The sequence below is a fragment of the Pinus tabuliformis genome, chromosome J (assembly GCF_031772625.1).
Source record: "Pinus tabuliformis cultivar Carrire ecotype Pingquan chromosome J, CPIR1, whole genome shotgun sequence".
Taxonomy (NCBI): domain Eukaryota; kingdom Viridiplantae; phylum Streptophyta; class Pinopsida; order Pinales; family Pinaceae; genus Pinus; species Pinus tabuliformis.
This window is the reverse complement of record NC_142295.1, coordinates 1494304904-1494329239: the sequence shown is the minus strand read 5'-3', so window position 1 is coordinate 1494329239 and position 24336 is coordinate 1494304904. Positions and strand designations below refer to the sequence as shown.

Sequence of the window (24336 nt, the reverse complement as noted above, 5' to 3'; positions counted from 1 at the left end):
TCCCTGATGAGCTTTCTGTCCAAGCGCTGTTTGATCTCTTTTTCGTAGAGATCTCTATATTCTTTATTCATAGGAATAGCTCTACTTTTACAGGGCTTACCTGTATATCATTCTTTATATGGGAGCTCAATTGTATGTTGCTTCCTGTGCCAGAATGCATTTGGTTCTTCTGAGCAGCATTCATCTTCAATCTGCTTCTTCAATTCCTCAATTTTCTTCTTAACTTGAGGATCTTTAAGCTGTTCTTCAACCTTGAGTGTAAATTTCAGATCTTTTAGATCTGATAGTCTAGCTTCTGCTTTGTCCAAGTATTGCACAGTTTGGACCATCGTAGAAACTCAGGGATTCGAGATGTAAGGCAACTCGATACTTTTTTTTGTTCCTTTTGAAGTAGGAACAGAAATGAAATAACTAGCTTTATTACCTTTTAATCTTGTTGACCCATGTGGCTCAATAACTGCTAGGAAAATATTTCCTAAAATGCAATCAATTGGGATATCTGCTATTACAAACTTTAGATTAATGCAATGATGCTCAAAACAAATAGAAGCTTTAGGCACTTCGTAATTAAGTGTTTTATTGCCCAATCCTACCACGTTCCTTTTTGCAAAGACCCAATATTTTGCTGGTATAATCTTCTTATTCAGGATGTTCACATCAGCGCCTGAGTCAAGGAGTGCTGTGAGTTGGTGCTATACTAGCATTTGCACCACATGTTGCAAAAGAAACGCCGTAAGGCAATGATATGAAAAACAATAGCATAGAAGAGAGAAGTCAAAATTTTATGCAAATGACATAAGAAACAACAGCATAGAAGAAAGAAGTCAAAATTTTATGCAATTTTGTTTCTTTACCGGTGTTTATTTTTTATCATCAACAAATGGCCAATTCGAGGCAATGCTAATCTACATTTTTGACAAAGAAAAATCAATAAAAGTCAAAAACAATTATGGATCTAGAATTGAATCTCAACACAGAGGTGTGCCTTACTGTCTAGCATGTATGAGTGGATATCACAATGAGACTTTTCAGAACATTATATACCTTAGTGTCAGACAAGGGATGAACAAAGAGGAATCCCAGATAAAATGGAGACTTCTGGCTTATTTTAAGTTCGATACATTATAAGTGCTACATGCTTTTTCCAACCCTAGCGTTGCTTCTGATCCTAAAAGAATTCCACAATGTTCTGATTTTTATTGAGAGCTGAGAAAGTGTTAAAACATGTGTACAAACTCATAACGTTAAAGAGGAGTATACTATAAATATAAGATTTATCCCACGTGTCTATCTAGTCCTGTCAACAAATCTAAAATAACTGATCTTACCATTGGTTTAGGAGCCTATAATACATTTGGATGGATATAAACTCAATTACATCTTAGAAATCATGGGAAGACAATCATATGGATGGAAATGATAAACATACATAAAGTTGAAAAAAGTAAATGCATCATTGCTTGTGTGCAGCATAAGGACACCCACAGGGAGATATATTTTGAATAACATCACTCCTTGGAAAAATCAAAGAGAGTGTATGCAAATTGTCACACAGAATAAGCCATGACGTTGTCGAGAATAACATGCTGTTAAAAATTAAGTACCTTATTCTTCAAATGATCAAAGTATTATCCAAACTTATATTGTTCTAGAATCTATTAGTTCCAACGATGTTTAAATTATTCTTCATTGTGGTTGTCTTTTTATTTCTGGTGTTAATAATAGTTTGAGCAAAGTCCTCTACCCACGGCATCCATCCCTTAGGGCTAATGGCCTCTCCCAAATATGAATTTATGCAGATTGCTCTGGAGTACATCTTCCATGGCCGACCCAAATAGCCTTTGTAAATTTTTGGGTTGGCATAGTAAGCCCTCATATATTCTTCAGTTCCATTGATAGTGTAGTTATGGAAAACAAATCCTGTGGGCTTGGCTGGATCTGTTCGACCCTGTGCAGTGACAGGATCTGATGATCCTTTGTCTGAGTTTATTTGACGAGGACGCAGCAGAATGAGACAGTTTTCAAAGATGGCTGCCGAGTCTCCAAATATGAAGTCAACAGTGCCTTCTATTCTGCAGTTTCTATAGAACTGACGAAGAATATGAGTGTGCAATGTATCCTGGTGGCCAAGAAAGGCACAGTTGTAGAAGGCAGAGTGATCACTATCTACTCTTAGGGCTACCGCTTGTTGACTACCTGGCCCTGTTGCATTTTCGAATGTTATATCCCGTGCTAAGAAGCCATCAGCATTTACAGCTGCAATTGTGAAAACAAATAAATTAGCAATCCTCAACATCTAAAACAACATTTAGTGGGATCGAGGAATATGGATTGATTGAATTTTCCTTTGATAAGAGTTCAAAACCAAAGAACGATGGTAATTGTAAGTATTAAATTCCGTCTTTGTTTAGAAATAGCATACACATATTTATCTAGTTATCAGAATAAACAGAGGATCCGATTTTAGCATATGCCCATTGAAATTTCTCAAACTTACAAACCCCAATGCATGTTGAAAGACATTACACCTATCATATGAAAGGGTTCCAAATATCTTATTCTTAAAATGTAAAACGATAATTAATTTTTTTGCTGCTTTAATAGGATGAAAGAAGTGCAGAATCTGCAAAAATAAATGTTATTGCTCTCTTCTTTTCAGCAACCTACAATCTGAAGAAAAGCATTATTGCTTCCCTTGCAAATGACGGATTACATTCCAAGCACTGCTGGGTTTTGATTGTTTCCTTCTCCTCTCATTTGTATTTTGTTGATGCTTTCTAGATCAGCATTCCTTTGCAAGGGAATTAATCTGGGTTGAACTCAAGTAGAAAATTTCTCTCTCATTAATTGGATGGTCATTTTCACAATTGATTGTCTCCAAAGAAGTCTTGTCAGCCAAATCTCTACCTTTCCTCAGGTTTTTAAGTTTAACCAGCATGCAGGCCCTCAGTGTTGTGGTTTGGCATTTTTATCCAGTAGTTCTTAGCAACATGGCAGAAAGGGCACACTTTATGTCCATGTAGAAGGAATTGGAAGCAATGGTAGTGGATTCCTTGGCCACAGAATTGAACAAGCGTTTAAAGCCCTTTGGGTTCTGCAAGAAGACCCATAAAAATCTGCAAATGTATCAAAGAGAATTGCTTCCTAGATCATACTTGTACAATAAGTGATCATAGTAGAAGGTCATTTGATTGTGAAACCGTTGTGGGATTCAATCCAAGTGACCTGAATTTACTGTAGATAGACGTCCTCTTTGATATCCATGTTTATCTCCATTCAAGGGCTAGGATGTCACTAGGGCATCTAGAGAATAGCTAAAAGGAGGGAGGCACTCTTTGAAGAACTGAAGACGCCTTTAAAAAAATAGCACATTCGCTAGACAAAGGGGCCTGTGGAGGCAATCTAAAAAAGGCAAAGGGCCAGATAGGAGTTTCCCGTGAAGAAAGAAGACAAGTCCAAAAATGCTCTCAAGGAAAAAGGGATGAATGCCAAACTGTTTGTACAATGGGTTATGGAACTGTTTGTTTATGCTAAATCATACACTGTAGCATGAGGAATTGGACTGTCTCAGCCTGCGCGCAGTCAGGTGGTAACGAGGTAGGCCCCAAGATTTCAACACCATATAGTACTATAGGTCTGTTAATTGTGTCAAAAAATGCATCTCAGAAGAGATGTCCTGAAAATGCATATGGAAGTATTGTCGGTCAAGCATGGAGAGAGACCTATAACCCTTTCTAAGTTTGGGTTGAAAGACATGCCTTAAGCTAAACCTAAGGGCTATGGATCAGATCCCATAGATGTATAAGCAATGGTAATCTCCACCTCGCTTCCTTTGAAGAAGAAGTGGAAGTTTGTTAGGGTGCTCTTGGATATTTAAATCACAACCTCAGTTTCACTAAGGTTCACCACCATCATTCTATGACCATCACATTGGCAGGGGCATCAAGCTATCTCTGAATGTCCCTAGGGGAGGAGGCTAAAAGGATCAGATCCTCTGCAAATAAGAATAAGGTAAACAAAACATGGTGTAAAACGTAAACATCTCCCTTGTGGAAGTACTCGCTCGGTTATGCTCTAACCCATTAATGTATATCCCATGGAATTTCATGAAAGCAACTATGAGACACTCAAAGATGCCAATTTCACGTAGTCTCCAGAACGATAATTCCCTTGGAACAGAGTCCAAAAGCCTTCTGAAAATCCACAAAGCAACAGGACTTTAGATGAGGGACGTCAGCTTCCTTGATAATAGCACACAGGCTAAAAATGTGGTCACTAGTTTCATAATCTCTTCTAAGACTTGGTTGCCCCATAGCTTTGAATTTGTTCCTCTCTATATGTTGAGAAAGCCACACGTTCATGCCCATAACATAGAGTTCGACAAAGGCACGCCCAATCATAATATTCCTGTAATTATTTCTATCAGAAATATCCTTCAATTGGAAGATGGGGTGGATGATATTTTGAGACCATGAAGAGGGAAAGCCAATGCAAATTCAACTTGCAGACCTTACTCATCTACTTCTTTGCTGGTGCTCAAGATCCTAACAGCTCTTTTAATGTCTCTTGGGGTGAATTAGTGACAAAAGGTGAGAGAGGAGAGAATATGGACTAAGGTTGACCCAAAAAATCACAGAGGGATGTGGTCCGCAAGAACCATGTGTAATGATCAAAACATGTTGGAAGAGCATATTTTCCAATTTCAATTCAAGGCATCTCAAATCTGCCAGGAACCACACCATGATCAAACACAATAACAAAACCAAACTCAGGCAAAGAAATAAATTCCAACTTAATATGAAGAGGAAGAGGAACAATGATGAGCATTACCAACAGTTGCAGAGCCATATGTACTTGGAACACCAGGCAGGGATGGCACACGCATAGACCCCGTGATCACAGTCTTCCCCATGCCATCACCCACAAACATAAGATTAGTTTTACTGGGAGGAACCCTAACAATCTCCTTATACACCCCAGCCTTTATATGTATCACGAATCTCCGCTCAGATTTATCCGGTGCACTGTTCACCGCCTGTTGAATACTCATAGAGGATTCATCCTTGGACACAGTCACATCGGGAACCAATTTATGCAAATGACATAAGAAACAACAGCATAGAAGAAAGAAGTCAAAATTTTATGCAATTTTGTTTCTTTACCGGTGTTTATTTTTTATCATCAACAAATGGCCAATTCGAGGCAATGCTAATCTACATTTTTGACAAAGAAAAATCAATAAAAGTCAAAAACAATTATGGATCTAGAATTGAATCTCAACACAGAGGTGTGCCTTACTGTCTAGCATGTATGAGTGGATATCACAATGAGACTTTTCAGAACATTATATACCTTAGTGTCAGACAAGGGATGAACAAAGAGGAATCCCAGATAAAATGGAGACTTCTGGCTTATTTTAAGTTTGATACATTATAAGTGCTACATGCTTTTTCCAACCCTAGCGTTGCTTCTGATCCTAAAAGAATTCCACAATGTTCTGATTTTTATTGAGAGCTGAGAAAGTGTTAAAACATGTGTACAAACTCATAACGTTAAAGAGGAGTATACTATAAATATAAGATTTATCCCACGTGTCTATCTAGTCCTGTCAACAAATCTAAAATAACTGATCTTACCATTGGTTTAGGAGCCTATAATACATTTGGATGGATATAAACTCAATTACATCTTAGAAATCATGGGAAGACAATCATATGGATGGAAATGATAAACATACATAAAGTTGAAAAAAGTAAATGCATCATTGCTTGTGTGCAGCATAAGGACACCCACAGGGAGATATATTTTGAATAACATCACTCCTTGGAAAAATCAAAGAGAGTGTATGCAAATTGTCACACAGAATAAGCCATGACGTTGTCGAGAATAACATGCTGTTAAAAATTAAGTACCTTATTCTTCAAATGATCAAAGTATTATCCAAACTTATATTGTTCTAGAATCTATTAGTTCTAACGATGTTTAAATTATTCTTCATTGTGGTTGTCTTTTTATTTCTGGTGTTAATAATAGTTTGAGCAAAGTCCTCTACCCACGGCATCCATCCCTTAGGGCTAATGGCCTCTCCCAAATATGAATTTATGCAGATTGCTCTGGAGTACATCTTCCATGGCCGACCCAAATAGCCTTTGTAAATTTTTGGGTTGGCATAGTAAGCCCTCATATATTCTTCAGTTCCATTGATAGTGTAGTTATGGAAAACAAATCCTGTGGGCTTGGCTGGATCTGTTCGACCCTGTGCAGTGACAGGATCTGATGATCCTTTGTCTGAGTTTATTTGACGAGGACGCAGCAGAATGAGACAGTTTTCAAAGATGGCTGCCGAGTCTCCAAATATGAAGTCAACAGTGCCTTCTATTCTGCAGTTTCTATAGAACTGACGAAGAATATGAGTGTGCAATGTATCCTGGTGGCCAAGAAAGGCACAGTTGTAGAAGGCAGAGTGATCACTATCTACTCTTAGGGCTACCGCTTGTTGACTACCTGGCCCTGTTGCATTTTCGAATGTTATATCCCGTGCTAAGAAGCCATCAGCATTTACAGCTGCAATTGTGAAAACAAATAAATTAGCAATCCTCAACATCTAAAACAACATTTAGTGGGATCGAGGAATATGGATTGATTGAATTTTCCTTTGATAAGAGTTCAAAACCAAAGAACGATGGTAATTGTAAGTATTAAATTCCGTCTTTGTTTAGAAATAGCATACACATATTTATCTAGTTATCAGAATAAACAGAGGATCCGATTTTAGCATATGCCCATTGAAATTTCTCAAACTTACAAACCCCAATGCATGTTGAAAGACATTACACCTATCATATGAAAGGGTTCCAAATATCTTATTCTTAAAATGTAAAACGATAATTAATTTTTTTGCTGCTTTAATAGGATGAAAGAAGTGCAGAATCTGCAAAAATAAATGTTATTGCTCTCTTCTTTTCAGCAACCTACAATCTGAAGAAAAGCATTATTGCTTCCCTTGCAAATGACGGATTACATTCCAAGCACTGCTGGGTTTTGATTGTTTCCTTCTCCTCTCATTTTTATTTTGTTGATGCTTTCTAGATCAGCATTCCTTTGCAAGGGAATTAATCTGGGTTGAACTCAAGTAGAAAATTTCTCTCTCATTAATTGGATGGTCATTTTCACAATTGATTGTCTCCAAAGAAGTCTTGTCAGCCAAATCTCTACCTTTCCTCAGGTTTTTAAGTTTAACCAGCATGCAGGCCCTCAGTGTTGTGGTTTGGCATTTTTATCCAGTAGTTCTTAGCAACATGGCAGAAAGGGCACACTTTATGTCCATGTAGAAGGAATTGGAAGCAATGGTAGTGGATTCCTTGGCCACAGAATTGAACAAGCGTTTAAAGCCCTTTGGGTTCTGCAAGAAGACCCATAAAAATCTGCAAATGTATCAAAGAGAATTGCTTCCTAGATCATACTTGTACAATAAGTGATCATAGTAGAAGGTCATTTGATTGTGAAACCGTTGTGGGATTCAATCCAAGTGACCTGGATTTACTGTAGATAGACGTCCTCTTTGATATCCATGTTTATCTCCATTCAAGGGCTAGGATGTCACTAGGGCATCTAGAGAATAGCTAAAAGGAGGGAGGCACTCTTTGAAGAACTGAAGACGCCTTTAAAAAAATAGCACATTCGCTAGACAAAGGGGCCTGTGGAGGCAATCTAAAAAAGGCAAAGGGCCAGATAGGAGTTTCCCGTGAAGAAAGAAGACAAGTCCAAAAATGCTCTCAAGGAAAAAGGGATGAATGCCAAACTGTTTGTACAATGGGTTATGGAACTGTTTGTTTATGCTAAATCATACACTGTAGCATGAGGAATTGGACTGTCTCAGCCTGCGCGCAGTCAGGTGGTAACGAGGTAGGCCCCAAGATTTCAACACCATATAGTACTATAGGTCTGTTAATTGTGACAAAAAATGCATCTCAGAAGAGATGTCCTGAAAATGCATATGGAAGTATTGTCGGTCAAGCATGGAGAGAGACCTATAACCCTTTCTAAGTTTGGGTTGAAAGACATGCCTTAAGCTAAACCTAAGGGCTATGGATCAGATCCCATAGATGTATAAGCAATGGTAATCTCCACCTCGCTTCCTTTGAAGAAGAAGTGGAAGTTTGTTAGGGTGCTCTTGGATATTTAAATCACAACCTCAGTTTCACTAAGGTTCACCACCATCATTCTATGACCATCACATTGGCAGGGGCATCAAGCTATCTCTGAATGTCCCTAGGGGAGGAGGCTAAAAGGATCAGATCCTCTGCAAATAAGAATAAGGTAAACAAAACATGGTGTAAAACGTAAACATCTCCCTTGTGGAAGTACTCGCTCGGTTATGCTCTAACCCATTAATGTATATCCCATGGAATTTCATGAAAGCAACTATGAGACACTCAAAGATGCCAATTTCACGTAGTCTCCAGAACGATAATTCCCTTGGAACAGAGTCCAAAAGCCTTCTGAAAATCCACAAAGCAACAGGACTTTAGATGAGGGACGTCAGCTTCCTTGATAATAGCACACAGGCTAAAAATGTGGTCACTAGTTTCATAATCTCTTCTAAGACTTGGTTGCCCCATAGCTTTGAATTTGTTCCTCTCTATATGTTGAGAAAGCCACACGTTCATGCCCATAACATAGAGTTCGACAAAGGCACGCCCAATCATAATATTCCTGTAATTATTTCTATCAGAAATATCCTTCAATTGGAAGATGGGGTGGATGATATTTTGAGACCATGAAGAGGGAAAGCCAATGCAAATTCAACTTGCAGACCTTACTCATCTACTTCTTTGCTGGTGCTCAAGATCCTAACAGCTCTTTTAATGTCTCTTGGGGTGAATTAGTGACAAAAGGTGAGAGAGGAGAGAATATGGACTAAGGTTGACCCAAAAAATCACAGAGGGATGTGGTCCGCAAGAACCATGTGTAATGATCAAAACATGTTGGAAGAGCATATTTTCCAATTTCAATTCAAGGCATCTCAAATCTGCCAGGAACCACACCATGATCAAACACAATAACAAAACCAAACTCAGGCAAAGAAATAAATTCCAACTTAATATGAAGAGGAAGAGGAACAATGATGAGCATTACCAACAGTTGCAGAGCCATATGTACTTGGAACACCAGGCAGGGATGGCACACGCATAGACCCCGTGATCACAGTCTTCCCCATGCCATCACCCACAAACATAAGATTAGTTTTACTGGGAGGAACCCTAACAATCTCCTTATACACCCCAGCCTTTATATGTATCACGAATCTCCGCTCAGATTTATCCGGTGCACTGTTCACCGCCTGTTGAATACTCATAGAGGATTCATCCTTGGACACAGTCACATCGGGAACCAATTTATGCAAATGACATAAGAAACAACAGCATAGAAGAAAGAAGTCAAAATTTTATGCAATTTTGTTTCTTTACCGGTGTTTATTTTTTATCATCAACAAATGGCCAATTCGAGGCAATGCTAATCTACATTTTTGACAAAGAAAAATCAATAAAAGTCAAAAACAATTATGGATCTAGAATTGAATCTCAACACAGAGGTGTGCCTTACTGTCTAGCATGTATGAGTGGATATCACAATGAGACTTTTCAGAACATTATATACCTTAGTGTCAGACAAGGGATGAACAAAGAGGAATCCCAGATAAAATGGAGACTTCTGGCTTATTTTAAGTTTGATACATTATAAGTGCTACATGCTTTTTCCAACCCTAGCGTTGCTTCTGATCCTAAAAGAATTCCACAATGTTCTGATTTTTATTGAGAGCTGAGAAAGTGTTAAAACATGTGTACAAACTCATAACGTTAAAGAGGAGTATACTATAAATATAAGATTTATCCCACGTGTCTATCTAGTCCTGTCAACAAATCTAAAATAACTGATCTTACCATTGGTTTAGGAGCCTATAATACATTTGGATGGATATAAACTCAATTACATCTTAGAAATCATGGGAAAACAATCATATGGATGGAAATGATAAACATACATAAAGTTGAAAAAAGTAAATGCATCATTGCTTGTGTGCAGCATAAGGACACCCACAGGGAGATATATTTTGAATAACATCACTCCTTGGAAAAATCAAAGAGAGTGTATGCAAATTGTCACACAGAATAAGCCATGACGTTGTCGAGAATAACATGTTGTTAAAAATTAAGTACCTTATTCTTCAAATGATCAAAGTATTATCCAAACTTATATTGTTCTAGAATCTATTAGTTCCAACGATGTTTAAATTATTCTTCATTGTGGTTGTCTTTTTATTTCTGGTGTTAATAATAGTTTGAGCAAAGTCCTCTACCCACGGCATCCATCCCTCAGGGCTAATGGCCTCTCCCAAATATGAATTTATGCAGATTGCTCTGGAGTACATCTTCCATGGCCGACCCAAATAGCCTTTGTAAATTTTTGGGTTGGCATAGTAAGCCCTCATATATTCTTCAGTTCCATTGATAGTGCAGTTATGGAAAACAAATCCTGTGGGCTCGGCTGGATCTGTTCGACCCTGTGCAGTGACAGGATCTGATGATCCTTTGTCTGAGTTTATTTGACGAGGACGCAACAGAATGAGACAGTTTTCAAAGATGGATGCCGAGTCTCCAAATATGAAGTCAACAGTTCCTTCTATTCTGCAGTTTCTATAGAACTGACGAAGAATATGAGTGTACAATGTATCCTGGTGGCCAAGAAAGGCACAGTTGTAGAAGGCAGAGTGATCATTATCTACTCTTAGGGCTACCGCTTGTTGACTACCTGGCCCTGCTGCATTTTCGAATGTTATATCCCGTGCCAAGAAGCCATCAACATTTACAGCTGCAATTGTGAAAACAAATAAATTAGCAATCCTCAACATCTAAAACAACATTTAGTGGGATCGAGGAATATGGATTGATTGAATTTTCCTTTGATAAGAGTTCAAAACCAAAGAACGATGGTAATTGTAAGTATTAAATTCCGTCTTTGTTTAGAAATAGCATACACATATTTATCTAGTTATCAGAATAAACAGAGGATCCGATTTTAACATATGACCATTGAAATTTCTCAAACTTACAAACCCCAATGCATGTTGAAAGACATTACACCTATCATATGAAAGGGTTCCAAATATCTTATTCTTAAAATGTAAAACGATAATTAATTTTTTTGCTGCAACTGCTAGGAAAATATTTCCTAAAATGCAATCAATTGGGATATCTGCTATTACAAACTTTAGATTAATGCAATGATGCTCAAAACAAATAGAAGCTTTAGGCACTTCGTAATTAAGTGTTTTATTGCCCAATCCTACCACGTTCCTTTTTGCAAAGACCCAATATTTTGCTGGTATAATCTTCTTATTCAGGATGTTCACATCAGCGCCTGAGTCAAGGAGTGCTGTGAGTTGGTGCTATATCATTGAATACTGTTTCTTGTGTAAACGATTAATTATGCCGTTGAAACACACGAATAATATTAACATTTAATAATTAACTAAAACCTATTCAAATGAAAATCTTGTAACATGTCTATCCTAACAACTAAACACATCATAAAAATACAATAAAATAAAATTATATCATTTAAAAATCTTCATTTGTTTAATGATACCATTTGACTATAACTATATATTAATTTTGTTAATACTATATTACTCAAGACAAAATACTATAGTACTCAATACATAAATTATTTACATGTATTGGTAATGAATGGAATTCAATTAATTATAACATGTATTCACTTGTATCATGGTTGGTTTAATAGTTGATATTAACAAGGTCGCTACCTTTATTATTGCACGAGTATAAGGTTTAAATGCTAAATACATGTTACCGGATTCGCGGCAAGGTTGGAGTGGGTGCCAAGTTGGCTGACCCAGATCTGCGAATCCCCAAGCTGGACACTTGTGTTACCCTCCACCGTGAATTAACTATGGCGAAATTCGATGGTTCTCCTTTGTCTTGAGTGGTTTAGGTAACCGATGACCATACACTCAGGAAACTCATCATTTGCATTCCTCCCTACCGGTGAAAGGATTCTGCCATCGCTGGCGTTTGGCCCACTAGTCCAGGTAACCTCAGTCTCCATACTTTACAGAATTGAAGTTGCATTCAGGTTCTGTCGTCGCTGTCATTCGACTAAACAATTCAGGTAACCTCGACCTCCATACTTGTCTAAATTTGAAGTTGTTGCAGTAAGAATGTTAAGGGTTTGTGTTTCCAATTGCTTGGAAGGCTGATGTTAATCCCCAGATCCTCTTCGCAGATATAAGTTCTATAATTTGAGAGGGTTTATGAGGAATATTAATCTAACTCCAGCTTCACACCATCACCATGCCTATGACATGTGAGTCCTCAGTCATTCATCTTCTTACAATTGTTTCTTGGCTTCGCTCTAATGGAATGAACCCAGTTTGTTTTCTTATATGGCAGGTCTCCTCCTGCAACCCCTCGACATGCATATGTATTTCTGTTGAACACATTTATTTGTCTATCAATTAATGGAATGAGTGCTTATAGTTTCAGTCTAATTTTGTCATTTCATGACACAAGTAAGGTCGCCAAATTTCAATATATTGCTTGCTTGTCATCGTAGTTATTCCAAAAGGAGGGTATACAACATTGTAATGGCTGACCTCAAGCTTATGGTTTCGAGGTTACTTTTTTTCCATCATACTCGAAATTTCTTCATTCGGATGGTTCTGTTTGTTTACACCAAGGGTTTTCTTAATTCTAATCAAGAACAACAAAAAACTGTCGGTTGTGTTATGAATGTACCAAATATTTCGTTCCTTTTGTACAGATAATGATACTTATTTTCATGGTCTACTTGTTTAGGGTTTGAGACTCGTTAACTTATGTATTCTTCGTAATTACGAGTTCATTATGAAGACAATTTATTTTGACAGTTTTGTTTTCTCAGTTTTGATGATACATCAGTTCTAATTAACTGCTAGTGCCTTCCCTAGGATTCTCTTTCAATTCTCTGTTTCATATAATATCTCTCTGCTTATTACTGTTAGCCCGAATGGCTTTGTTTCTAAGAGTTTGAATATGCTTGAGGCAAATCTTTTCTCATTCATATTCTAGTCACAATGTTAGTGACAATATTGTTTCTAATTGTATATTCTACGCAATTTAATTGTGCCTTGAGAATGTACAGTATAATTACATTTTTCATGGATTTGTCATGGTTATTTAATATAATTAGATAGCATATATCATTAATGAATTCTTCCAGGTAGTAATTTCTACAGGGAATTGTTTCCTACGTAACTCTCTAGATATCTTTATCTATACTCTTCCATTTTATTACTCATTAGGTTTAATAACTTTCTCCTCGGGCTAGGATTTGGTTCCTCTCAGGAACTGCTCCTTAACCCACGAGGACCATGCATGTACCGGGTATTATACTGTCCATGGATGGGGGTTCTAATCCAGAAGGGACTAACCTTGCCCTTATAAATTAATTTGTACTCCCACTAAGAAGTAAATTTTCAATAATAACCCCACTGTAATTTATATAATAGCATAAATTGATACTGAAATTCAGAACTAGAAATTTAGCAGTAACCCTACTGTATCTATTTTTTATTATTATTGCAAACTGTTACTAAAACCAGAATGCTCATACAAAAAAATATTTTAGACAAAATTTGTATAATTTCTATTTTTCTTAAAAGAAAGACAAGAGCATTATTAGTTACTTATTTGTTTCCGATACTTAACAATTGGCACTGCTCTTGTCTGGCGTGCTCTCCTCCTAACCTACGAGATCGACTATTACGTCTGTGTCTCCCCCCAAGCATCAGAATTCCACAGTTATTTCCAGTCTTTTTGAGTTAAATATTCAGATATTAAACCACCAAGGTCAAATCTGAATACCCATACTGTTGGGTGTGGAGCCTGATTATCTTCTGGATTCAAAGGTTTCAGCGAGATGTATACCCCAGGAAGATTGTACACCCCTCCACGTGGGGGGGACTTGTCCCCCCCGCGGGGGTCCAGGGCCCAGCGGTCCCCCGGTGGGGGTTCGGGGGCAGCACCCCTGAAGCTAAAAAAAATAGATGTAAAATTTCCTTGTAAAAGTCTAGTAATTTCTAGTCAATCTGGGCCGTTCATTAGGCGGATGATCTGACGATAGAAGTTATGTTTAATTTAGGGTTTTTTGCCGTAGAAGGCAACCCCTCATTATATATGAGGGAATTGTATTGCGTCTATATATATCTATATTCTGAGTAAGGAACAGAGAGGAGATTGAGAGTGAAGAGGGAGTTACAACAGATCTGCTATAGGTTGTATCTCTTCAGTTTGCTGGATAATATAAAAAGAAGGACTGGTTGTTTCTCTGTGGACGTAGGCCAAACTGGGTGAACCACGTATATCTGTGTCTCTCTTGTTTTATTCGTTTTCTGTGATTATATTTCTGCAATATTTTATGTGTTCCATTGCTCTGTAATATATAATTTTCTAACACAGACTTTGTCTGTCAATGGAATAACTCCACTAGTTTCATCCAGCTCAAGAGTTATCTAGTTCGTGTAGCTCCTTTTGCTACCTCTTGTTCCCTCTGAGTCTTTTTCCTCTATTTTTCCAAGAAGAAACTCTCTTCATTCATTGAGATCTTTTATTCTCTAGAATGGGGAACATTCTCATAACTATTGTAACTGTTTAAGAAGTTATGTTTACTTAACCACACAAGAGTTCCTTCCAGAATTATTTTATTGTTCAAGAAAAATAAAAAATATTATTCCAGAATTATTTATTACCAAGTTTTTTAACCATCTATTTAATCTATAATATTATCCACAACAAAATTACCAGCAGTAATTAATGCTAACAACAGGTGCTACGTCTTCCCCTCTTGGTTTGAAACACCGTCCTTAATGTTTAGTCTTGTCCATCTTTCCTTTGAAACAAGTACAAATATGCATGTTGCATTATAATTTCTTCTTCCCAAGTGGCCTCTTCCGGGCTAAAGTGCTGCCACTGCACTTTAACTTGGATGATAGCTCGTTTCCGCAACATTACTTCTTTCCGATCTAGGATATGTTATGGTTCTACCAGGAACTCTCTGTCCAGTTCTACCTGCATCCAATACATCCATTATTTAGAAAATGGTCTAAACAACAAAAAATATATTATATATATATATATATATATATATATATATATCCACAAACATATTATATCACTTGCTGTAATTTTACCTGCACCTCTTCCAATTTATAATGTGTCAGGGGTTATATATATATATATATATATATATATATAGTAGGGCGATGTGAAATAAATTATGCACCCACATATAACTTGGTAGAGCAAGCCTATAAGCCACAGGTCCAATTCGTTCCAGGATCTGAAAAGGTCCACAATATCAAAGAATTAGCTTAGGACAACTGGTCCATCTTAACGTACTTCTCTTGGGTTTGGCCTGGACATAAACATGATCTCCTACTTGGAACTCTTTGAATGTCCACTTCTTATTTGCATACGTTTTTTCTCGATCTTGGGCTGCTCTTAAGTTCTGCCTTACTTTCTTCACAACTTACTCCATTTCTAATAGCATATCTGGTCCAAGCATAAGTCGGTTTTATGGACTGTTCCAATTAACTGGGGTTTTACACTTCTTCCCATGCAGTACCTCGAATGGGCTCATGATAGCTATTATTGTATGCAAACTCCACCAAGTGGAGATACTCCTCCCATTTACCCGGTTGTTGCATTACATACATGCACAACATATATTCTAGCACCTGGTTAACCTATTTTCCCATGTAGTTGTAGATGGTAAGCAGTACTGAATTGAATTTGAGTACCTAATCCTGCAAACAGGATTTTCCAAAAAGAATATGTAAACTTCGCATCTCTGTCCAATATTATAGCTTTCAGTATTCCATGTAGGCAAAATATCTCCTTCATAAATATGTGTGCAATTTGTGTAGCACTATACATGGACTTAACAAGGATGAAGTGGGCAACTTTACTCACTTTTTCCACCACAACCATAATAGAGTCATTTTGCTTCTGAGTCTTTGGTAGCCCTGTCACAAAATCCATCGTGATTGTTCCCCATTTCCATTCAGGTATGGGTAAGGGGTGGAGTAAATGTGTTGGGTGTTGGTGTTCCACTTTCACTGGTTTACATTCTACACATCTAGTTAGATACTCCATAATATATTTTCGCATTTCGGGCCAGAAGTAGTTTCCCTTAATGGAAGAGAACAATTTTTGATAACTCGGATGAGCAGCATAAGGATTTCGATGGAATTCATCCATTACTAGTCTTTTAATGGAAATTTGATTTGGTACATAAATCCCGCCTTTAAATGTCAGCAATGTTTCATTATTAACGCCAAATTAGTCTGCTTTCCTTCATTTTGTTCCTGTTTACTTTGCTTCCGCAAAGATGTATATTCTGGATCTCGATTTTTTGCCTCAATTTGTTCTGAACATTTGACTCCACTCGGCTATATGTCACCTAAAAAATACATTGTAACTTCCTACTTAAGGCATCCACCACTCGAATTTCCTTACCCTTCAAATGTTTAATATCAAAATCAAACTCGCTTAAAAACGTAGTCCACCTTGCTTACCGAGAATTGAGAGAGGGTTGCCGAAAGAAATTTGTTAAACTATTATGATCCATCATTAACAAGAATTTCTTCCCCAACAAGTAATTCCGCCAAATTTTGAGTATGTGAACTACTGCTATTAGTTCCAAGTCGTAGGCAGAGTATCGTTGTTCATGCTCCTTTAATTTTCGTGACTCATAAGCCACCACTCTGTCATCTTGCATTAAAACTCACCCAACACCTTCCTAGTAATCATCCGTACATATTACAAATTCTTTCTTTGGATCAACAATCTTTAATACAGGAGCTATGATCAGCTTATGCTTTAATTCTTCAAAACTGCGTTGACACTTTGCTGTCCACTTAATGGATTTCCCTTTCTTTTGGAAAGAAGTCATCGGATAATCAATTCGTGCAAAACCCTTATATAAAACGATGGTAGTACCCAACCAACCCCATAAATGATATAATGTCGGTTACATTTTAGGGTATTGACCATTCCATGATGGTTTTGATTTTCTCTGGATCGACCGCTAGACTTTCTGAAGAGATTACATGCCCAAGATATTGAATCTGGTATTTGAAGAAATGACACTTGCTGAATTTAGTGTAAAGCTGATTCTCTCTTAGTGTTTGCAGTACTATTCAAAGGTGTTCCTTGTCTACTAGAATATCATCTATGAAAACTAGAACAAACTTGTCCAAGTATGGATGGAAAATTCCATTCATTAGACTCATAAACATTGCAGGGGCATTATTTAAGCCAAATGGTAGTACAATAAACTCATAATGGCCATAATGAGTTCTAAATGAAGTTTTGCTAATATCTTCTTCCTTTATCCTTATGTGATGATAACCTGACCATAAATCCATTTTTGAAAATACCTTTGCTCCCTTCACCTGATCAAATAGATCATCAATTCAGGGTAAGGGATATCTGTTTTTAATAGTTAATTTATTTAACTGCCTGTAATCGATACATAATCATAACATACCGTCGTTTTTGCTTACAAATAATACTAGAGCACCCCAAGGTGAAACACTGGGGCATATATAACCTTTATCCAATAGTTATTGCAGCTGTAATTTCAGCTCTGTCAATTCTGGGACACGTACGGTAAGGAGTCTTAGATAGAGGAGTGACCCAAGGTATCAACTCGATTGTAAAATCAATATTGCTCTTCGGTGGCAGCCTCGAAATTTCTTCCGGAAAAACATCGTTGAATTCCTGCACCACTGGTATACCTTCTAGAGCAACGAGCTTGTCCTTAGAATTGGTATACCCAACTTGCACAACATATATCTGACAACCTTTCCTCATGCATTTACTTAATTGATTCGCTGTGGTTGGATGTAGTTTAAATCCTTTCTTAATGCCCTGAATCTCTTGTCTATTTCCCTCTTCGGTGAGGAAACTAACAATATTTTCTTTGCAATTAACCACAGACCAATGTTTCCTTAATCTGCTAGTCACCAACTCCTATCATACACTCCTATACCTTAGAGTTTGATTTTCGCTTTGCTCCGGTGGCTAATTGCACCAACCAAGAATTTTTAAACTTAACACTTTGTAAATGTCACGATTCAACTATCTTAGGACTAAGGTAACTTAAGCTTGCACTAAGATCTATTAAAATAGAAACACAACGACTAGCTAATTTAACTTTGAAATCAACCATTGTTGGTTGGTACTCTTCTTGGTGGTCCTCCAATGTTGCGTTAATTCGTGGGATACTCCTTGCCATTTCTCTAACTATAGAAGCCTTTTGAATATTTGCAGTTTGCTTCAGTTTGTTCCAATGGGGAAATTTTTATAATAATGAGGTTCTCCGCAACCCCAACACTGCAGAGGTGGTTTTGAAACTGGGTTTGAGTCAGGCTTGCTGGATGCCTCCATTTGTTGGGACTCACTAGGAGTACAAGTCTTCTGATGTTGCTTTTCCGAAAAGTTGTTAAAGGGTCTTTTCGTGAAATTTCGATTACTAAACATTCTAGTTCATTTCACACTTTTTATGCTTTTCTGCCCTTTCTTCTGTAGCCAACTTTTACTACTGTCATTCTTCACTTTGTTTGCTGATAGCAAATCCTGGCCTTCTGAGTTGCTTCATCCATTGTTTTCGGATAGTGAAATTCCAATCCCTCCTTCATGAACACTGACAAACTACTAATGAAACGCTATACCTTAGCATTTTCCTCCTTAATGTAGGGTAGATATCTCAAAAATGAGGTGAATTTAGTTATAAATCCATCCATGGTTTGCTGACCCAATCTCAAATCATGGAATTCTTTTGATTTTTCATCATAAAAACGTCTAGTTAGATATTTATCTTTAAAATGCTTTTGGAATTTGTCCCAAGTAACTTCTTGTTCATCAATCTGCCGAATTGTTTTTACCTCGTCCCACCACAAGGTGGCTTTATTCACAACTGATATATAGATAACTGAGCCTTCAAATTGTCATCGTACTCATATATGAAAATACTTGTTCATGTTAATTAGCCATGCTTCTACAACTTCCTCAACTTCCCCATCATATGTTGGAGGTTTTATTTTTTTGAATTCACCATGCAGCTCTATCTTCCTTTTCTTGGTTTTTCCACTAGATACATTTTTGGACTCCTTTTTATTATTCATTTGACTTCCTTCGACCTCATGCTGTTCCTCCTCTTGGTGTTTCATTTCCGGTCTACGTCCATTATCTGCACTTGGGTTTGGGTTTCTTTGGTTTTGTCGAGCCGACAAACTTTTTATGATTCTTTCTTGTTCTAATCTCAACATTTCATTATCAGCTCAGAGATTGGTCATTTTTGCTCATAACTATTGGACTATCTCCAATAGTAGAGAAATCACATTTCGATTGCTTTCTCCCAATTGGACCCACATTTCTGGGTTAGCTCCCATATGGACTTCAAACTCTTCCCTTGGTCGACCCGATGGGGTAGGTTCCACACCTCTTCACATGAATCTTTTCTTGTTTTCCTCTCTCTGTGAATCACACAACAATTATTTTTTTATTTTTATTCAGCTCAGTGCCCATACATGCCTCTTCTTGTAACCTGGCTCCAATACCACTTGTAACATGTCTATCCTAGCAACTAAACACATCATAAAATAAAATAAAATTATATCACTTAAAAATCCCGATTTGTTTAACAATACCATTTGACTATAACCATATATCAATCCTGCTAATACTATGGTACTCAATACATAACTTATTTACATGTATTGGCAATGAATGGAATTCAGTTAGCTCTCATATGTATTCACTTGTATCATGGTTGGTTTAATAGTTGATATTAACAAGGCCTCTACCTCCATTATTGCACGGGTACAAGGCTTAAATGCTAAGTATAGGTTACCGGATTCGAGGCAGGGTTGGAGTGGTTGCCAAGTTGGCTGACCCAGATCCTCGAATCCCGAAGATGGACACTTGTGTTACCCTCCACCGTGGATTAACTATGGCAAGATCCGACGGTTCTCCTCTGCCTTGAGAAGTTTAGGTAACCGATGACCATATGCTTGAGAAAACTCCTCATTTGCATTCATCCTTATCAGTGAGAGGGTTCTGCCGCCGATGGCGTTCGACCCAACAGTCCAGGTAACCTCGACCTCCATACTTGACAGAATTGAAGTTGCATTTAGGTTTTGTTTTCGCTGTCGTTCGGCTAAACAGTTCAGGTAACCTCGACCTCCATACTTGTTCGAATTTGAAGTTTTTGCAGTAAGAATGTTAATGGTTTGTGTTTCCAATTGTTTGGAAGGTCGATGTTAATCCCTAGACCCTCTTCGTAGGTATAAGTTCCATAATTTGAGAGGGTTTATGAGGAATATTAATCTAACTCCAACTTCACATTGTCACCATGGATGGGACAAATGAATCCTCTGTCATTCGCCTTCTTACAGTCGTTTCTTGGCTTCAGTCTAATGGACTAAACCTGATTTGTTTTCTTATATGGAAGGTTTCCTCCTGCAACCCCTCGACATGCACATGTATTTCTATTGAACATATTTCTCTGTTCGTCGATTAATGGAATGAGTACTTATAGTTTCGGTCTAATTTTGTCATTTCATGACACGGGTAAGGTCGCTAGCTTTCAATATATTTCTTGCTTGCCATCGTAGCTATTCTGAAAGGAGGGTTTACAACATTGTAATGGTTGATCTTGAGCTTCTGGTTCTAGGTTACTTTTTTCCATCATACTTAGGATTTCTTCGTTCGGATGGTTCTGTTTGTTTCCACCGAGGGTTTTCTTAATTTTAATCAAGAACAACAAAAAACTATCGGTTGTGTTATGAATGTACCAGATATTTCGTTCCTTTTGTACATATAATGATACTTATTTCCATGGTCTACTTGTTTAGGGTTCGAGACCCGTTAACTTATGTATTCTTCGTAATCACAGGTTCATTATGAAGACAACTTATTTTGATAGTTTTGTTTTCTCAGTTTTGATGATACAACAGTTCTAATTAATTACTAGTGCCTTCCCCGAGCTTCTCTTTCAATTCTCTGTTTCATATAATATCTCCCAGCTTATTACTTTTAGCCCGAATGGTTTTATTTCTAAGAGTTTGAATATACTTGAGGCAGAACTTTTCTCGTTCATATTATGGTCACAATGTTAGTGATAGTCTTGTTTATAATTGTCTATTATGCACAGATTAATTGTGCCTTGAGGATGCACAGTATAATTACATTTTTCATGCATTTGTCTTGGTTATTTAATATCATTAGATAGCATATATCACTAATGAATTCTTCCAGATAGTAATTTATACAGGGAATTGTTTCCTAAGTAACTCTCTAGATATCTTTATCTATACTCTTCGATTTTATTACTCACTGGGTTTAATAACTTTCTCCTCGAGCTGGGATTTGGTTCCTCTCAGGAGCTGCTCCTTAACCCACGAGGACCATGTATGTACTGGGTATTGGACTGTCTATGGATGGGGGTTCTCACCCATAAGGGACTAACCTTGCCCCTATAAATTAATTTGTACTTTCACTAAGAAGTAAATTTTCAATAGTAACCCCACTGTAATTTATATAAAAGCATAAACTGATCCTGAAATTCAGAACTAGAAATCTAACACTAACCCTACTGTATCTATTTTATTATTATTATTGCAAACTGATACTAAAACCAGAACACTCATACAAAAAAAGATGCTAAACAGAATTTGTATACTTTCTATTTTTCTTAAAATAAATACAGGAAAATTATTAGTTACTTCATTGTTTCCGATACTTAAACAATTGGGACTGCTCTTGTTTGACGTGATCTCCTCCCAACCTACGAGATCGGATATTACGTCTGTGTCTCCCCCCGAGCCTCAGACTTCCACAATTATTTCTAGTCTTTCTAAGTCAAATATTCAGATATCAAACTACCTAGGTCAAATATGAATACCCAGACTTTGTTTGTCAATGGAATAACTCCACCGGTTTCAACCAACTCAAGATTTATCCAGTTCACGTAGCTCCTTTTGCTACCTCTTGTTCCCTCTGAGTCTTTTTCCTCTTATTTTCCAAGAAGAAACTCTCTTCATTCACTGAGATCTTTTATTCTCTAGAATGGGGAACATGCTCATAACTGTTGTAACTGTTTAAGAAGTTAGGTTTGCTTAACCACGAATGAGTTCCTTCCAAAATGATTTTCTTGTTCAAGAAAAAATAAAAATATTATTCTAGAATTATTTATTACTGAGTTTTTCCACTGTCTATTTAATCTATAATATTATCCACAACAAAATTGCCAGTAGTAATTAATACTAACAACAGGTGTTACAATGAAAATCTCCAAATTGTCATACTGACATTTTCACTCTCCTCATCACAATTTTTCAGATGCTTTCACTTCAAAAACAACTTTACATATTAAATACAATATCTTTTAATATTTATATTATGGTTGTTTGTCCCATAGGCTATCTTTAGCCTCGTGGATGTTAAAATAATTTTCTTTCTTTCTTTCTAAGAGTGTGATGCTATTTTGAATTCATACAGTGTCCTCTGAAATCCACATACTTTTCTCATGATATTTAATCTTTTGGCATAAGAGACTTGGTGCAAGCCATGTATGGTTCAATAGGTACATCCTTGTGCAAGAGTTGCTAGAACGACAAGTAGATTAACTGCTCTTGGTACTGTTAGACCGAACTTCTCTTTCATGTCCAAATATGGGCCGTGAGTTCTGCCTGGAAGTCTCCAATCAAAGCAATGCAAGAGCTGCGCCAACACAATCTCAATGATCACTAACCCCAGTTGCATCCCATGGCGTCTTCCTCTACCTGACCCAAATGGAATTAGCTGGAAACCTTGACCTCTCACATCCACATAGCTGGTTGGACCTTGCATGAACCTCTCTAGATTGAATTCTTCTATGTCCTCCCATGACTTTGGGTTCCTTCCGATAATCATATCAAAATTCATTTGTCTACCCGTTTCAAACTAATCATTGTGGTTCATCTTTTGTTGACGTGTTTCGAATCTAACAATGAACCACACTAGTTAGTTTGAAATGCTTGTCGTGATGATAAACCACACTGGTTGATTTGATATACATCGACAAATAAATTTTAATGTGATTATCACTGAAAACATATCTCAAAAACTTGACATAGATCACAAAAGACTAAATTCAATAATTACCATTATCATATCCATGAATGATATGAATGTTTCTAGTTACAATGAGCTAAATGAGATGAAACCGAGTTTTTAACTTGCAATAAGAATGACTTTTGTCTTATCTCGGCTGTTATTGACCTCCGAACTCCGAACTATTTTTTTGAGACAATGCAAGTAAAACATTCACGAAATCCTTGCTTTCCCTCTTGGATTTTTGGACGAAATGGTCCTCTATAAGCTTCTCGTAGAATGCATCTATTTTCTTATGAATCTCTTTCTGCCGATGACCGAGGCCTTGAATATCCATCCATCCCAAATATGGTGCGAATTCTCCAATATCAAAAACACCGAGCAGAGAAGCAAATTCCTGAATCATTTCCTTGAACCCTCCACTGTCATATGCCTCCTCAACTGAATATCCGACAAATTATATTGACTGCTACATTTGACACAATTTTGCTAACATCTACAACGGGATTAGAAACCCTAGCGCAACGCATATCTTTCGCAACTACCCCTAGCTATGCCATAGCGAGTAAAGAACACATCTATGGCATCATATACCATGTATTTTGAAGAACGGAGTGCGGGTCTGCTGGAGAAAACATGGTCATATGTCTTCAGAAATTGTTGGGCCATTTCGGCAGAAGAGACGACTACAGTGGGAACACATCCCAAGCAGAGGAACATGAGAGGTCCTTATTTATGAGACAAAAGGGTGAGATTCCTGTGGGGAAGCTTTCCCAACATGTGAACATGGCCTATGATCGGTAGCCTTGCCAGTCCTGGAAGCAACTTCTTCGCCATTTTAATGTTCATTTTCATGAAAATTAGGATCCAGGTATACATATTACAGCTGCAACAAGACGATGTTGCATAAAAATGGCAGCCTCCCAGACTAATACCCTAAAACCCATTTCTCTGCACGATTGTACTTCCTTTTTCTTAAATCATAGAAGATTGAAACTTGGGATTCTCAGGTAGTACCCATATTAGAATCCACTGAGAAATGGACCACCTCTCTATCACAAACCTGGGATTCTCAGGTAATGCCCATATTAGAATTGGCTGAGAATTCTAGATAAAA

At 37.3% G+C, this 24336-nt stretch overlaps 2 protein-coding genes, 1 long non-coding RNA gene and 3 pseudogenes across 3 annotated transcripts; 2 read left to right on the top strand and 4 right to left on the bottom strand.

The window, feature by feature from the left end:
• Nucleotides 1-1648: 1648 nt before the first annotated feature.
• On the bottom strand, nt 1649-5087 carry LOC149233079 (putative pectinesterase/pectinesterase inhibitor 51 pseudogene; annotated as a pseudogene).
• Nucleotides 5088-5956: 869 nt separating this feature from the next.
• Nucleotides 5957-9395, bottom strand: LOC149233078 (putative pectinesterase/pectinesterase inhibitor 51 pseudogene; annotated as a pseudogene).
• Nucleotides 9396-10264: 869 nt separating this feature from the next.
• LOC149233077 (putative pectinesterase/pectinesterase inhibitor 51 pseudogene) lies at nt 10265-10912 on the bottom strand (annotated as a pseudogene).
• Nucleotides 10913-11924: 1012 nt separating this feature from the next.
• On the top strand, nt 11925-12885 carry LOC149233076 (uncharacterized). Its single transcript, XM_089376652.1, has 3 exons — nt 11925-12192; nt 12307-12387; nt 12474-12885. The coding sequence occupies exons 1-3, from the start codon at nt 12023-12025 to the stop codon at nt 12634-12636; spliced, it is 414 nt and encodes a 137-aa protein (XP_089232778.1). The 5' UTR covers nt 11925-12022; the 3' UTR covers nt 12637-12885.
• Nucleotides 12886-19961: 7076 nt separating this feature from the next.
• LOC149233075 (uncharacterized) lies at nt 19962-21001 on the top strand. The gene is made up of 2 exons (XR_016247594.1): nt 19962-20296; nt 20411-21001. It is a non-coding gene; the product is annotated as an uncharacterized LOC149233075 (long non-coding RNA).
• A 2378-nt stretch (nt 21002-23379) lies between these two features.
• LOC149233074 (flavonoid 3'-monooxygenase-like) lies at nt 23380-23888 on the bottom strand. Its single transcript, XM_089382088.1, has 2 exons — nt 23765-23888; nt 23380-23660 (listed from the first exon to the last, which is right to left on the bottom strand). The coding sequence occupies exons 1-2, from the start codon at nt 23886-23888 to the stop codon at nt 23380-23382; spliced, it is 405 nt and encodes a 134-aa protein (XP_089238214.1).
• Between the last annotated feature and the right edge of the window lie 448 nt (nt 23889-24336).

Coding starts and splice junctions, on each gene's coding strand:
- LOC149233076 (XM_089376652.1), top strand. CDS start 12,023: ATGACCATACACTCAGGAAACTCATCATTTGCATTCCTCCCTACCGGT. Junction 12,193..12,306: donor CATTCGACTAAACAATTCAG/GTAACCTCGACC, acceptor TCCTCTTCGCAG/ATATAAGTTCTATAATTTGA. Junction 12,388..12,473: donor CATCACCATGCCTATGACAT/GTGAGTCCTCAG, acceptor CTTATATGGCAG/GTCTCCTCCTGCAACCCCTC.
- LOC149233074 (XM_089382088.1), bottom strand. CDS start 23,888: ATGGCCCAACAATTTCTGAAGACATATGACCATGTTTTCTCCAGCAGA. Junction 23,661..23,764: donor TCGCTATGGCATAGCTAGGG/GTAGTTGCGAAA, acceptor TCGGATATTCAG/TTGAGGAGGCATATGACAGT.